General features: G+C 45.1%; 1 protein-coding gene across 5 annotated transcripts in view; it reads right to left on the bottom strand.

Moving 5' to 3' along the window:
• Window positions 1–501: 501 nt before the first annotated feature.
• The window catches only part of SPTBN1 (spectrin beta, non-erythrocytic 1), a 202,584-nt gene continuing 188,525 nt past the window's right edge, over window positions 502–14,560 (bottom strand). For 3 of the 5 annotated variants that reach the window (XM_019662090.1, XM_019662091.1, XM_019662089.1), the window contains 7 exons: window positions 12,550–12,746; window positions 10,898–11,010; window positions 10,140–10,203; window positions 5,541–5,776; window positions 4,222–4,395; window positions 2,666–2,708; window positions 502–1,830 (listed from right to left, as the gene is read on the bottom strand). In XM_019662090.1, the coding sequence (XP_019517635.1) occupies window positions 1,612–1,830; window positions 2,666–2,708; window positions 4,222–4,395; window positions 5,541–5,776; window positions 10,140–10,203; window positions 10,898–11,010; window positions 12,550–12,746 (1,046 nt within the window). In that variant the 3' untranslated portion in view covers window positions 502–1,611. Of the gene's footprint in view, window positions 1,831–2,665; window positions 2,709–4,221; window positions 4,396–5,540; window positions 5,777–7,834; window positions 10,204–10,897; window positions 11,011–12,549; window positions 12,747–14,560 lie in introns of those variants that run through there. The other 2 variants (XM_019662094.1, XM_019662093.1) reach the window with 2 other exon arrangements.

A 14,560-nucleotide genomic window follows, 5' to 3' on the forward strand; every position in this document is an offset into this window, starting at 1 on the left:
GTTTTTGTATGATCTGTGTAAAATAGATTTTATATTTTGAATAGTTTTAAAAAAATCACAGGCACAATATTGTATGGCATGTGAAAATTACATGAAATTCAAATTTGTATCCACAAAGTTTTACTGGAACACAGCCACGCCCAGTCACTCAAATATTGTCAACACATCAGTAGAGTTTCAACACAGTATGGCCTTCAAAACCTAAAATACTAAGTCTCTCTGGCTTTTTACTTTACAGAGAAAAATTTGCCAAGCCCGCCGTAGAGCTCAGGTTTAGCAAGCTCTCCGATAAACTTGTTAATAAATAAAAGATAAAACCTGGATGTGTTACTGCAAAACATTCCATATTACTGTACTTTTCAAAGCTGGCACACCATTCATGCACAAGAACACAAAACAGGAACCCAGAAAGACTCATGTTTCCCGTTTGCTATTTCTTGCTTTGCATATCTCTCCATGGCGTGCAAGGAGGAGAGGAAAAACAACAATTATCCACCGTGCTAGATTTAAAAGCATTTAATGACATAGCATATATTTAACAGATAGGGCAAAAGTTGAGAGGTACAGGTCATACGACTGAGCACCAGGCCTGAGCGACCACCTTCCTGCTCAGGCCCAGCCTCTGGAGTTCATTCCTATCAATGCCATTTTGATTGTGCAGTAAGATGAAAATTTGTCATTACAATTCGTTACAGTGACAGAGAAAATGCACACTATGTATCAAATAGCAAGGTAATGAAGCAAAGTATAACACAGTGTGGCAACGCAAGAGCAAGTAACCATTAGAGTAACATTACTTTGTCCAGTAAATGCTTCAGTTCCACTTGTACACTTACCAATGATTTAAAGGGTTTATTATACATCTAGTTTTATTATACTTTGTACTAGAATTATCTCAAACATACAATATAATGTATTTCAGCAAAAAAAAAAAATTGAAATTACAGATTTAAAACAGTATCAGTTTTTCTATTCCTTCTTGTATACCGACATTCTTGACCGTCGTCGCAGTTGATGCAGAAAAGCCGCATGTTGTGTGTTAGTAAGTGCTGCCAGATACAAACGGTTTGGTCTGGAGAGTTAACATGGAGCTGCACTATGGCTGCAGCAAGATCATAATACTCGATCTGCTTAATCAAGGTTAGTCCCATCGTGGGCACTTCTGATACTCAAGACTCAAGGTAACCACTAAAAGTAACTGGAAGAGAATGGTGTCAGGAAGTTGGTACATTTTGTCTCTGGGGAGCACAGGAAATATTGTTTAAGCACCGCTGCCTTGCATTACCAAACAGCACTAGAGGCGAGTTATTTCCAACACAGCCTCACAAAATTGAGGAACAGTTTTAAATATTGAGATCTAATCTATATAACTTCATTTAAAAAAAATCTGGTCATCCCTCTGCACCTCAAACTTTTGTAACTTGGAGATAAAGTGTTTAGGTGTATTTTCCCCACCCTACCCCCAGAAATGCTCTATAAATTAAAAAAAAATAATAATCAACCACATTGAGGAACATTAGGCACAGAGAGTAACGTGTTGGTTCTGAGCTTGCATGCTGGAATTTCACTGAAAAGGTGAGAGAAGGACAGGAAGTGAAGGGAAGGAGGAGTTCACTTCTTTTTGCCAAAAAGGCTGAACCGCTTCTCTTTGTCTTTCTCTTTGTCCTTCTCCCGCTTGCCGGGACTGGACTCGCTGGTGATGGTGACGACGCTGGTGGGCAAGGTCTGTGCCCGACTGGATGCTGGCGTGCTCTGGGTGCTGGCGGACACCTCGTGTTTGTCAGAGGAGATGGCGGAGGAGATGGCCTGGATCCATGTGTTCATTTCGTCCTGGACAAAGGAGGAGGCACGAGTGAGACTCGGCTAAGAGGGATGGAAGTGCTCTTACTCCAATTGCACGACCACCTGAGCCTGTCAGTCGGAAGGCTTGGGGACAGTGCTCACTCAGGGGGAAGCAGTTCTTAGATAAACCCCTGCTTTATCAGTACAGTAGAGTGAACTCTATTTATCAGTAGAGTGAACCTGTGTCAACTCTCATGAGAATGCTGTTTATGGTACCGGAAGGTCATCACTTTAGTGTATGGTCCTACAAACGTGGAAGTGCTGGAAGACTGGTCTCCATCTATGGGGTATCAGGTCCCACCCTAGAAGTTGCTTTTTTCTTTTTCTTTTTAAATTGAAATAGGCTTGCCATGTAACACTGTGTAAATTTAACAGCAGTTTTTTCAGACTTAAAGCACTATACGTGCTGTTCTCTCATCAGTCGCCCCACGGTCCCCTCGAGGTGGAGCACAACCAGGATATGGATGGTTATGGGCAGTGGGGTGCAGCGGGGCGGCTCCCGACTGGGCACATCTAGATCCACGTCCAGTCCTGGGACCACCTCACTGTGCCTCATCCACTGGGAGGGGTGGGCAAGTTCTCCTCCATGGACTTCAAAGGACCCTGCGCTAGCTCTCCTGCCACGGCAAGGGGACAGCCGGATGACACTCACTGCCTCCTACAGGCAGAAGGAGAACCAAACGCCTTCCAGTGTCAGTGACTGTGGACAGGTGATAGAAGCCATCACCAATGATCAGTTATATGAAGAACATTACATGTCAAGCTTATTATGCACAAACACGTGCAAACTCTTAATGGAGAGAAAAGAATCTTAGAAACTTACGTCGTCTTTGGCTTGGAAGAGGTACTCATTTCCATCATTTAGTCTGTAATGTGAAGGAAGAAAGTCAGTCACAAAACAAGAAAAAAATGCCCCAACTCCCATAATTCTATGTGAGATACAAGGAGGTCACAGGAATCACACCAGAAACGCCCATCAGAGCTCTGCCTACATCACCAACCATGCCTGGGACCTGCACAGTGGCGCCCTGGACATTGAGAAGCCATCTAATTGGACCAATATACACAGACAACCTGTTATTTCAATCCATTGGAGGGATTAAAAGTCCCAAATGAAGCAAGATCTGGCTTTGTTGCTGCAAAGACCACTTGGATGCCTGACCACTGCTCTATATTGAATTCAAGAGAAAGCTCTTAATTTAGGAGCCCTTTTGAAATTCTGTTACTGAGCTTGCAATCCCCCACATTTACAAATACCACTTTCTGAACAGACATGCAAAAACAGTCTCTTAGATGTCTCTTCTTATGTATTCTCGGAATGAAAAAAACTGTCCTTGCAAGGCAAGGCCTTCACTGTGACACCGGGAAGCCACTGGCTTGGAGGACTCACTCATTCACTCCACTGCTGTCAAGAGGAAGGGGACGCGGCTGGTGGGGAGGCAGGTAGGTGCCTCTGCCAGTGCCCTGACCCTCTGAGGCTGCATCAGGGAGCACAGAGCAGAAGGGAGCCAGGGAGCAAGGCTGTCTGCACTCTGTCTGACAGAGTCCCCGTGTTCCAAGTCCTGGAACACCCCCCAGGGCTCATCAGCAGGGCTCAGTAAATCACACCACTTGAAACTCTCTTATGTGCAGTCCTTGGCCTAGTCCAACTGGCACACTTATAACCAAGACCAACGCTTTTCAGAGCCCAAAGCAACAGACCAAAGTAACATAAACTAAGTAACAGCCTAACCACCAGCACATATTTGTTTTTACTTTTTAAAAAGTTAAAATGGTTTTTCTGACCACATCCAAGTATAAGCAGAAATCCTGAGCTTGGCTCTGCTCTGTAAGGAGGTGTACGTGTTCTACAGGGTGGAGACATCTGGAACTAGATGGTTCCGTTCCAGAGGCAGCTGGGCAGTCAGAAGAGCGCAGGGCCCCAGGACCCGCACCGGCACTGCCTACTGGTCTCCATCCAGCTCCAGGATAACTCACTCGACCCACCACCAGATAACTCACGAGCAAGGTCGGCATCTCCCGGGTCCGGATATGCTGAAAAATGAGGTAACTATTTTCTAAACTTCCCTTAAATTGTGACATGTGAATAGCTCACCTTCTTTGAGGGAACAGTGAGTGCCAGCTTAGAAAAAGGAAAGCTCCTTTTCCTCCGTGTTCAACTGCTCCCTTAACCACAGGAAAGCGGGGGACTGGCCAGTCCTCCAAGATCCTAACTGAGACATGTGCCAAACCAGCTTGTCCCTTCCTTGATGATATGTATTTTTCTAATGGCAGAGAAGGAGAAGCCGCTGATCACAGTATCTTTCTAGGAAAACCCACCCCCAGGGTGATGATAAACAGACACCCACTCTGCCGCAAACACGAAGCAGGGCAACGCACCTTAGCTTGAACACGTGTTTCTTCTTTTTGTAGTCAAGGGCCACTTCACAGATGGCTTCTTTCAAACTCACAGGGACCTCGCTGTGGTAGGGAATTCCGGAAGCAGCTGTTTTTGCATCTTTGTAGAAACCCATTTCTTGGTTGTTTATGACACAGTAAACGTTGTGCCAGGACCTGAGCAGTAAAGGCAGGAACGTCAGGCTTCTGCACCACACTCCCTTCAAGAATCAAGACTTTAACACAGAAATGATCTGCACATAAAGTGCTGTGACTTATTAAAAACCCTCCTAAAAATCTGCTGCAACTAAAAAAAAATGGAACAAAATGCCTCTGTGGACGCCTGGGCTAGGGCACATGGTCCTACAGTGGCAGGTTTCTGAGGGCGGCTTCTCTCTCTGGATTTGGGGGGAAACATGGTGCCCTCTTGGCTCTCATGGGAAAAGTTTTTCTTGGTGTTTGGTATTCTTTGCTCTGGTACCCTCTCGTGGCAAGGGGGCATGGGCCAGGCTCATCTGAAACGCGCCTGTCCTTGAGCAGCTCTTCCATCTCATTCTTTACGTGGTGGGCAGTCTGACAGGGAAGCAGGCCCAGGGCAGTGACTGGTGCCTTTGGATGAATTAGAAATGGTGGCCTTTCCCCCATGATATGGCAAACTGTCATAATATACTGATTTCATTAGAAGAAGATACATTACAGCCATCTGCAAGTGTTAAATACATCTATGATATTGTCCTCAATGTGGGATTTCCTTGTTTAATGCACAACCTGCACAACTGTACATGCTGGTTCCAGGCAGTCTGGTTTCCTGTTTGAGCACACAGGCTGTTGAGTCAGACATGAGCTTTACTCCAGCTATGCCATTCACTAGGTTTCTACAGAGAGGGAGATTTCTTAATCTCTCAAGGCCTCAGCTTCCTCATCTTTAAAAGAGAGACAGTAAGAGGAGAGCTATTGAGAGATAGTGAATATAAAGACTGATATGGAAATAAGGCAGGAGAAATGGTGAATGTCGTAAATAAATAAATAAATACAATCCCACAAAGAGGAAAACTACATTGAAATCATTTCACTTTAGGGAAGACTCAACCTCAATTTAGCAGCATTCCTTTTTGCTATTTCTATCCACCCTTAATTCTTCCTCCTCTCAGTGAGAAGCACTCCACTCCCACTTTCCAAGGTCAGTCCTGAGAATGTAGTACCCAGGAAGCTAAGAACAAATCAACTAGCTACAGAGACGCACACTCGCCTTTCAACTGGCGATCGGCCTGCCTTGACCTTGAACCGCAGGACACCCATCTCCCCGCCTCTGCTGCCATTACCTGCTCGAGGCTTTCTTATTGTGGGCCTCCCACTCATGCTTCCGATTCAGGAAGCCTTCCATCTGGGCCGAAGGTGTCTCCTGGGTTCTGGCCGGCAAGGTGGCGGCACTCTGGGCCGGGAGGGCAGTCTTGGCTTTGCGATCGGAGGTTGGGGAGGGGATGGGGCTGGACTCTTTTGAACTTGTCCTCTGTTCGGCGCCGTTGACCATTTCGCCTGTGTCCACTGTTTCTGCCATCTAGGGACAGCGAAGAGGCTAGTCAGCTAACCCCGTGGTTCAGGGGGGGTGACCACATACGCTCTGACTGACTCGCACACGTGGCTGTGTATAAATGCCTGGCACCGATCGAGGCAGTACAGTAAAACCATCGCACACCCCACAAAGCCAGCTGGACACCAAGGACATTAGAAGGTGGAAAGGGATTAATGCCCGCCCGTTTACGGGGAAATGAGAAAAGCGAAATGCCAGTATGAGTTTTACTGCACTCTGCTCCTCTGATCAATCCATTTTCTCTAATGTAACTCAGATCATTTCCTCATGGTTACTTTAAAACAAAAGGACAACGGTAACAATCACACATATTAAATATGAGAGAGTGGACGTTATACAGCAGCCACCTTACAATCAAGGACACCACCAGAAGGGCTAGAAGTTTAAGCGAAAGGGCATTCACAAACAGATCGATAGACAACTCTATCAGAACTACACAGCATTCCCCCAAAGTAAGACAAGGAAAGACCTGTGGTTTCTGAAAATGCTCTCTGGCTCTCCCGCCTCCCCTCAACATATCATCATAAACACATGCAGAAATTAGGATGACAATCATGCATTTCACATCTACCATCCCAGTTAGACTTTGGAACTTAAGAGCTGGAAGGAAATGAGGCAAGTCAACAAACATCAATTTAACCACATCTGCCGAAGTTGTATCGTGAGTGGGTTGTAGTTTGTGTTAAAGGAGCTGGAAAAGCCAATCACAGTCACTCAACACCACACGGCTATTTACCCCCAAACAAAGACAGAACCAGGGCCTTCCCCATCACGTGTTGTTGATCACGGTGCCTTGCTGCACTGAGACGAGAAAGCCCAGAGACAGCCAGGCTTCCAGCGGCTGACCCTTCAGGCTGGAGACGTCTTCGGGAGCTGTTCCTTCCCAAGCTCATTTATATTGTAACCCTCATGGCTTTGCGGCTTGGGAAATGCAGTAGGGTCTCCATTCATTATCGCTTTCAGCCTGTGTACCATCAACTGTGTGCCATTAACTGTAGCAGCCCCTGGCCGATACACCCAGGGTGTGGGATTAGCGAGTTACTAAAGCTGGGTGTGGCTGACGCTTTAGTGGATTACAGACAACCTGCTCCCCTCATACACGGACAAACATGGAGGTGTCAATGGCAACGCTCATTAGCTATGTCCCCCACCACTGCTGCCCAGAACCAAATGACACCAAATTAGCAGCAACAACCTCAACAGGATAAACTGGCCACCACTACTTGAACGCTCAGATAATGTCAACTCTCAGGAACTGGATCTCTCATTTAGGTCTCATCTAAGTGGCTGGGCAGGGGTCCCAAGTTTATATCCTATCTATACAAACTATCAGCATTGGCATCCGGGTTTGGGATGAAACTAGAGGGTATGCAATTTAAGGGTATTTTTTATTAGAACCCTTCATCCGCAGAGCAATGCGGAAAATAGAGTCTTAGGGCTGAAAGGCATGGGTAGGGGAAATGCATGGTGATTATCCTGGCTTTCCAAGGGACAGCCTGTAGACACGTGCTTATGAGCAATAGGCTATGGAAATATTTCTCTCTTTCACTTTTACAAGAGAAATGCAGGAGGGGAAATGACAAAAAATAAAACCCCAAGTCAAAAGAAAGTCAGTGAATTTCAAAGTTGACAAATCTGTTCTAGTGTGAGATTTCAGGAAGCTTCTGGTGGGGCGGAAGTACGAGTTTGGTCTGGAAGGCCTGTGCCAGGCGTGAGTCCAGGGAGACATGGGGTTAGTGTGTACAGAAGTCAGGTTAAAAAAAATTAGTGCTGCAGGCATGACTCGAAAACTACTAGTGACAGCAATGACCTGGATAGAGGACAGTTTACTTAAAAAAGGCTATAATTTATCATACTTGGTCAGACTTCAAGGCAGGTGAAGGCCGGGGAAGCCTCTTCTGGGGGGAAATTCTGCAGCAAAAATTTTTTTCTTTGGAGTTAGAAGGAAAGAGAAAACCCCAAACCAGTATGCAGAGACAATTAATGTTTATGCAAATGAATCACTAACCAAGAAAACAAGGAAAATAAAAGGAACAAAATGAATTTTAATGGACATGTGCTTAAGCATGCCAACAGACAACACACCACTAGAGACAAACATCAAAAGCAAATCATAGCTATGACCGAACAGTGGGTACACATGAATACACCCCTTCCCCCCACCCCGTGTTGCTTCTCTTGAGCGATTAGTTCAGAGTGCTTTAGTGGCTGGGTACACCTGAGATATTTAAATCAGGAGGTGAACACAAATGCAACGTGACAACTAGTAGCACAAGAAACACTTGATTGGTTTTCTAAGTGCATGAAGCAACACTATTTTCAAGTTCATTAACTTGAGTCTCTGCACCATAACTCAAAAGAATGAAAAGGCTTTTCTTCTTCCAATACAATCCAATTGTAATTAAAAATTTGTTCTGTCGAGCTACAATTAAAAAATCTAGATAAAAATAAGCATAAGAACAAATGCCAAAAACATCATAGCACTCTGTGTGTGCTTATGTTTTTTTGTGGGTTTTTTTGGTCTTCTGAATACAAAAAGCATAAAATTGGGTATTAATCCTAATGATACAAAATATTTAAACATATATATGGAAACATCACATATACATATAGATCAATGACACATGTAATTTGGAGCCAGAAACACACGTCAGGGCTCCCTAAAGACCAAAGATGAAACAGTGCTTTTTTTCTAAAATGGAATTTGGTGTGTTTTAAGGCAGAGACCCAATAATGGTGCACACTACCCCCAGAATTTAAGAAGCTTGGCATCTATCTATATACCCATCTACAATCACAAGTAGATAGATATGTACATAGAAATAAGGAAAAACAAACAAGATGCTATATGATGTTATCCTGACAAAAGAAAAAAAAAGACATGCATCATGAAATGAAAAGACAAATTAGACTTAACTCATGGAGAACACATATCAAAACAGGTTTCTGATTCCACGAACATCTAAATATGGCAAATGAGCAAGTGAATGTCTCACAAGGCTTTGATGTAATATGGACTTGGTTTTGACTTTATCAGTACCAGGAAATCATCTCCTTCATTAGCTTTTATTCCTTAGAAACAGAATTCCTTATGAAAATATTTTCAATCCCTGCCTGGTGGTCTGATAAATGCCATCCTAAAAGACTCCTTATTCGAGAACTCCACAAAAGAACTTCATTTTCACAAGAAAATAAAAATGAATCAGAAGATCCGTATGAGACATACAACGGTGTTTCTGTCTACAGAGACGCTAAAAGTACCTCTGCAGCCAGGAGGCGTCCCTACTGCTCCTAGGGGTGGTCCACCGCGTGCATCATTCAAGTAACCAGGGTGAACCAGAGTGGCTTTTGCTCCATGTGTTTGAAAAACTTAAAACAGTTTGACACCCTGAAGTCATGGACTGAATGGACAGGCCTGGAAGTCCGGGAGGCAGGCTCCCGAAACACGCTGAGAGTTGCTGTCACCTGCCACATCCCAGCGGTGCCAACAGTGACCAAGGCAAAGGTGGCAGCAGCAGTCAGAGGGCACTGACTCCCAAGGATGGCTGCATTCTCTGCGGCAAGTAAGCCTAGAATTCTCAATTTAGGACTTGGCAGAAAAAATATTAGAGAGGAGCTGGTTTGTCAAAAGTAACAAATGATCTGAGGGTCTCAAAACGTTTTGAGATGCTGCACCTAAAAATTACATTAGCTTCCCAAGTAGATCCAACTTCCTCTTATTCCCCTTGTCGTTCTCAATAAATGAACGCATCCTTTATGGAACGTCACACAGCTGACGTTAAGTCTTAATCTTAGTTCTGAGTCTCCTTCCCCATACATCAGTCTTCCTAGTTATCAGTAAACTACTGCAGGTTAATAACATCTGTAAAGGGGGCTACATGTAGTGCAGCACTGAACCCTGTTAGTATAACTGGATATGTCATACCTGTCAGATTCTAGTTTTCTTCTTCATTTTGCTGTAATCTCATTAAATTTCAATTACTCATGTAAGGCTTTCGCTGCAAAATCTCAATAAAGTAAAAAAGCTCACATAAATAAACAAAAGATAAGTATGTTTGCTGCTTTAAGGCAACAGGGCATCCATCAGTTAAAAAGACTCAAATAAACATGAATTAAACGCAAACAAATATGAAACCAAGGAAGGCTACGAATTAAGTAAAATTGTAACACTGTGGGTGAAGTGGAAGCCAGGTCAAACCAACAGGATTTGGAAAGAGTGGTTCTTGACAAATGGTAGTGAACTTCACAGTCCGGACCATGGCTGGTCACTGGCTGTCCGTCTGCTATTAAAGTTTTTGTAGTTTTGGTAGGTTTGAGAGCGGTAACTAACCCGTGGAGATCCCTGTTCGGCTGGCAACCCGTTCTGGGAAACTTGCTCTCCTTTCGAAGTATCCCTGTGAGGTAAAGGGGGAAAAGAGGACACAGGAGGGACGGGGAAGGAAGGGAGGGGAGTGAAGAAAAGGAAGAGAAAAACAGTAAGAGAGGATGGAAAGAACAACATCAGTTAATGTTATCACCGGTTTTTCTCTCAGAGCAACATATGCAACCCTCTTTTATATAATACAATTAAAAATAAACACAAAACTTCCCAAGTGTTTCACGCCAACTCTGCACAGAGTAAGGCTGCAGGTACGCCCCCGCCGCCGTAAAGGCAGCATTAGGGGTCGCCACGGAGCTCTTACAACAGCAAAATAAGCAGCCTTTCGGAAACTGAGAATAATTTCTGTCCTTCATGTGAAGTCACCCAGAACTTTCAAAAAGCACTGCCACACAATCACTGGCTGAATTTGGGTGGTTCGCTGCATCCATTCAATCACAGGGAAATTCTGAGTGTGTGTGTGCACGTGCACATGTGTGCAGCAGAGAGGGCGCCGTCTACATCCCACTTGCGCAGTGTGACTGTGGACAAGTCAGTGTTCTCAAAGGTGATTCAGAAGCTGCCTATACAAACTCTAAAAGTGTTACAGGCGTAATCAATAAATAGGAAGGACATGTGGTTAGGCCTCGCATAGTACAGGTTTAGACAGGTGCTCCCTAAGCCTCACCGGCCACGAATGCTAAGACTCCGGCAGCAGCGCTGCGACTCACCACTGCTGCTGGGACTCAGTCTCTTCAGAAACCTTGGTGCTCGGCCCGGGCGAAGGCGGCCGCCTCTTCCTCTCCTCTTCCTCCTGCTGTCTGCGCACTTCCAGTAACTCCAACTGCAGAACATGGTGACGTTCAGAAGAGCCCCAAGCTCTGCCTCTTTTAAGGAAAGCATTCTAGATGAACCCAGGAAGTCCTCCAGCCTGAGTTTTCTACACTGGCTCACCGGCAGCTCTAACATCCTACCCAAAATGGTATTAGGGTCAGAGAAGCTGCAGCAACAACTCAAAACTACAGGAAATAAGAGGTCTGAGTGATGAAACGGGTCCATTTCATGGGATGGCAGGGTTCCCTCGAGTTGTCTGTGCTCCCTGGGACAATGGGTTTAAATGTTAACTGAACTACGCAGCTCTCACTTTGCTTAGGAAGAAAGTTATCCAAGCGTACGGGTCCATGCTGGACTTCTCGTCTGAGCTCAGACACACCACTGAGACAGAGCTGCAATAATTCTCAGGAGGTTGCTTGTGTTGTGGTAGGGATTTGAGTTCAGCCAAACCCAAACACCACATTAAAAAGCCACAGAATAGTCTAATTGAAACAGCCATTTCATGAGGAACATGCATGCACAAAAAGTATTCCATTTCAGCACAAGAGGACGCAGGTGCATTTTAAGGCCCCAGAATTTCAGAAATCAGAAAGAAAACCATTTTATAAACCATAAAGAAATCAGCTTCCTACCAGGAGTGCAAGTGTCTTGGAAGAAGAAACACCAGTGAATAGGCCCCTACTCTAAGGCCTTGGGCTGGTGGGAGAGATTATCAGGAGTGGTGAGATTTTTGGTGGTCTAGGATCAAGCGAGGACGATGGGAATTCTAATTCTGGAGTTCTGAAAAAAAATTTAAGGCTATGCTCCTCTAGAAACCAAAGCTTCTATGAGATGCAGGAGGAAAAACAGATTAAAAGAGAAAAGCGGGCCGGCCGAGTGGCGCGATGGTTAAGAGCTGGCTTGGGACGCCAGAGGGCCCCAGTTCGGATCCCACATGAGGGCCAGTGACACTGCCCTCTGCAGCTAAGATGCTGAACAACAGCTCAACCTGGAGCTGGGCTGCCATGAGTCACCAGCGACGGCGTAGGCTGCATGCAGCCCCTGTGGCAGTGGGTTGCCATGGGCTACCATGTGTAGCCAGCAGCCAGTGTGAGCGGCCGTCCAGAAGCCGGCAACCGATCTGTCTCACCCTGGAAGAGCGCAATGATGGTGCCAACTTGGGCCAGTGAAGCAACATCCTTCACAACTAGACTGAAGAATAAAACGACAGCAACTTATCTGTTCCCCTTCCCCAATTCCCCAGCGCTGTTCCCATACCCCCAATTCCCCAATAAAAATCTTAAAAAAAAGAGAGAAAAGCAAAGCCTAATCAATCGACTCCCAGGCAGGAAGCTATTGTAAGTCATCATAAATCTAGGTGCCCAGAAAATGACTGGGGGGTGTAACTGTGGATTGTCTCCCCAGGCCCTGTACCAGGAGAGCCACCAGTTTCAGTAAGCTTTTGAAAACAGCAATTATGTGAATCCCCCAGTCTAGGAGGCAAGTAGGAAGAAGAGACTTCTCACGAGAGCCAACAGACCAAGTATCTCAGCATCCAGCGGCCACTTACCGTCGTCAGCCTTTCCAGGGCGGAGAACCTCTCATCCCAGGTTGCTGCAGACTTTTCAAAAGCCTCATGGCGTTTGATAAGCTTCTCCACCTCATCCACGCTCTGGCCTATTTCTCGGCTGGATAGGTACGGCTCCTGTCCAAGCAGCCAGGCCTCGGCCACACTGGCGTCCCTTGAGAACTGATGGACCTCCAAAACTGCACAGGGTACCAAGAGTGAGTGCTGGTGAGCAGGGTGCCTTGGTAGTCAGAGATGGCACTGCCCTCTGGTGGCAGCTGCTGGCACAACCAGTTCATGGTCTAGATCAGCACGGCCACAAGTGTCATGTGAGCTACATATGCGACCCTAACTTTTCTAGCAGCCACATTGGAAAGAAAAAGGTAAAATTAACTTCGAAAGCATATTTTAGACAAGCTGATGTATCAAACTGTTATTTCCAACATGTAATCAGTATAAAAAATTGCTGAGATATGTGTCATTTTTTTCTTCTGTCTTTGAAATCGGATGTGTATTTTTAGGAGTGTGTCTAGGGACCAGTCATGTTTCAAGTTCTCGAGAGCCACCTGTGGGCAGTGGCCACCACGTTGGACAGTGCAGACCTAGAAGGCATACTCTGCTCATTTTCATACTTGAGTGAGATAAGCCTCAGAGCACTGCAAGAATTCACAATCTACACACAACCACCAGATTATGCTGATGGAGCAGGTATTCATAACTCACCCTTTTGGGAGTTACAGTTCTGTTTTTAGGGGGGAGGGTGAGAGGGAGAGAAGCATATGGGGAGCACTACATAAAGTGTGGACGATATGGGCTAAGGCTTTTGCTGTATTCACTGTTCCTCCACACGTGAGGAAGCAGAGCCTGACTTCACTGCAGCTCTGAGGAGGCAGGTCAGCACTCAGGGGCGTTACGCGGTGGGGCTAAACTCATTCTCATACATCTCCAGCAGCAATGCCTGGGACTTTCAGGTAAGAAATGGACTGTGGGCATCAGTATCCCCAGGAGCTCGCTGCCCAGCTGTCTCCTTTAGTCACCCTGGTAGCCCCCAACACAGCCACAAGAAGATGCCACCACGGCACTAGGGACTTGTCACCTCACCACGTATGTCCAGCATACAAGCTCCTGGTGCCTAGTTCACAGTGGCATGAATAGTTTTGTTGAACTAAACTGAATCTGCTCTGGGAATTATCAAAATTTACAGACCAAATCCTCATCCAAAGAATGGTAAAAAATGGGATTTCTTTTTCAAAAGAGCGTTCTGGGCCCAACAGGGTGAGGTGCCCTCACTAGGTCTTTTTATACACCTTTTAGAAAAGGCCTCTTGGATTCTGTTTCTAATAAGCACCCTTTGTGTCTGAAAATGGGGTTATAACACAAGGACAGAGCCCAAGCCCCAAATGCAGAATGGCAAAAGGGGACAAACAGTGCTTGAGCTGGGCTTCTCTCAGTGTTCATACCAATTTTTAAATGTTATTCCCAACATTGTATATTATAAACTCTGTGTTAGCTCATATATTCCTTTATAAAAAGAGATTAAAAGTAGAATCTACCCCAGAGGGTCATTGTAAGGAGTATATACAGAAGAATATATAAAACACTTAGAATAATACCCAGTTCACTGCAAAACCTTTATAGGTTGTTAGCTTTTATTTTGTGATCATTCTTCTGCTAAGAGTACCAAATACAAGACCTAATCAGGCCAACTTTCCACATTCTCAGTTCTGCAGTACTAATTCGTCTTTAAGATGATTAGAGTAGGAGAGGCTTCTGTCCTCTCCCAGAGTGATACCGAGTTCTGTTACCCCCATGCTTTCCTAAAGAACACCCAAACCCCACTTACAACACTGAGATGATCTTAAGATGAAATATAAAAAATAATAAACATGCCACAGGAAACTACTTAAAAATACTTAGCATGGAATGGTGAAATCAGGCATTGAAAAAAAGACGCATTTAGAACTCCAAACATAATTTTCAAATAAAGCAGGAAAATAAACTTGCATGCTTTCAA

This window comes from Hipposideros armiger, unplaced genomic scaffold, assembly GCF_001890085.2.
Source record: "Hipposideros armiger isolate ML-2016 unplaced genomic scaffold, ASM189008v1 scaffold_366, whole genome shotgun sequence".
Lineage (NCBI taxonomy): Eukaryota > Metazoa > Chordata > Mammalia > Chiroptera > Hipposideridae > Hipposideros > Hipposideros armiger.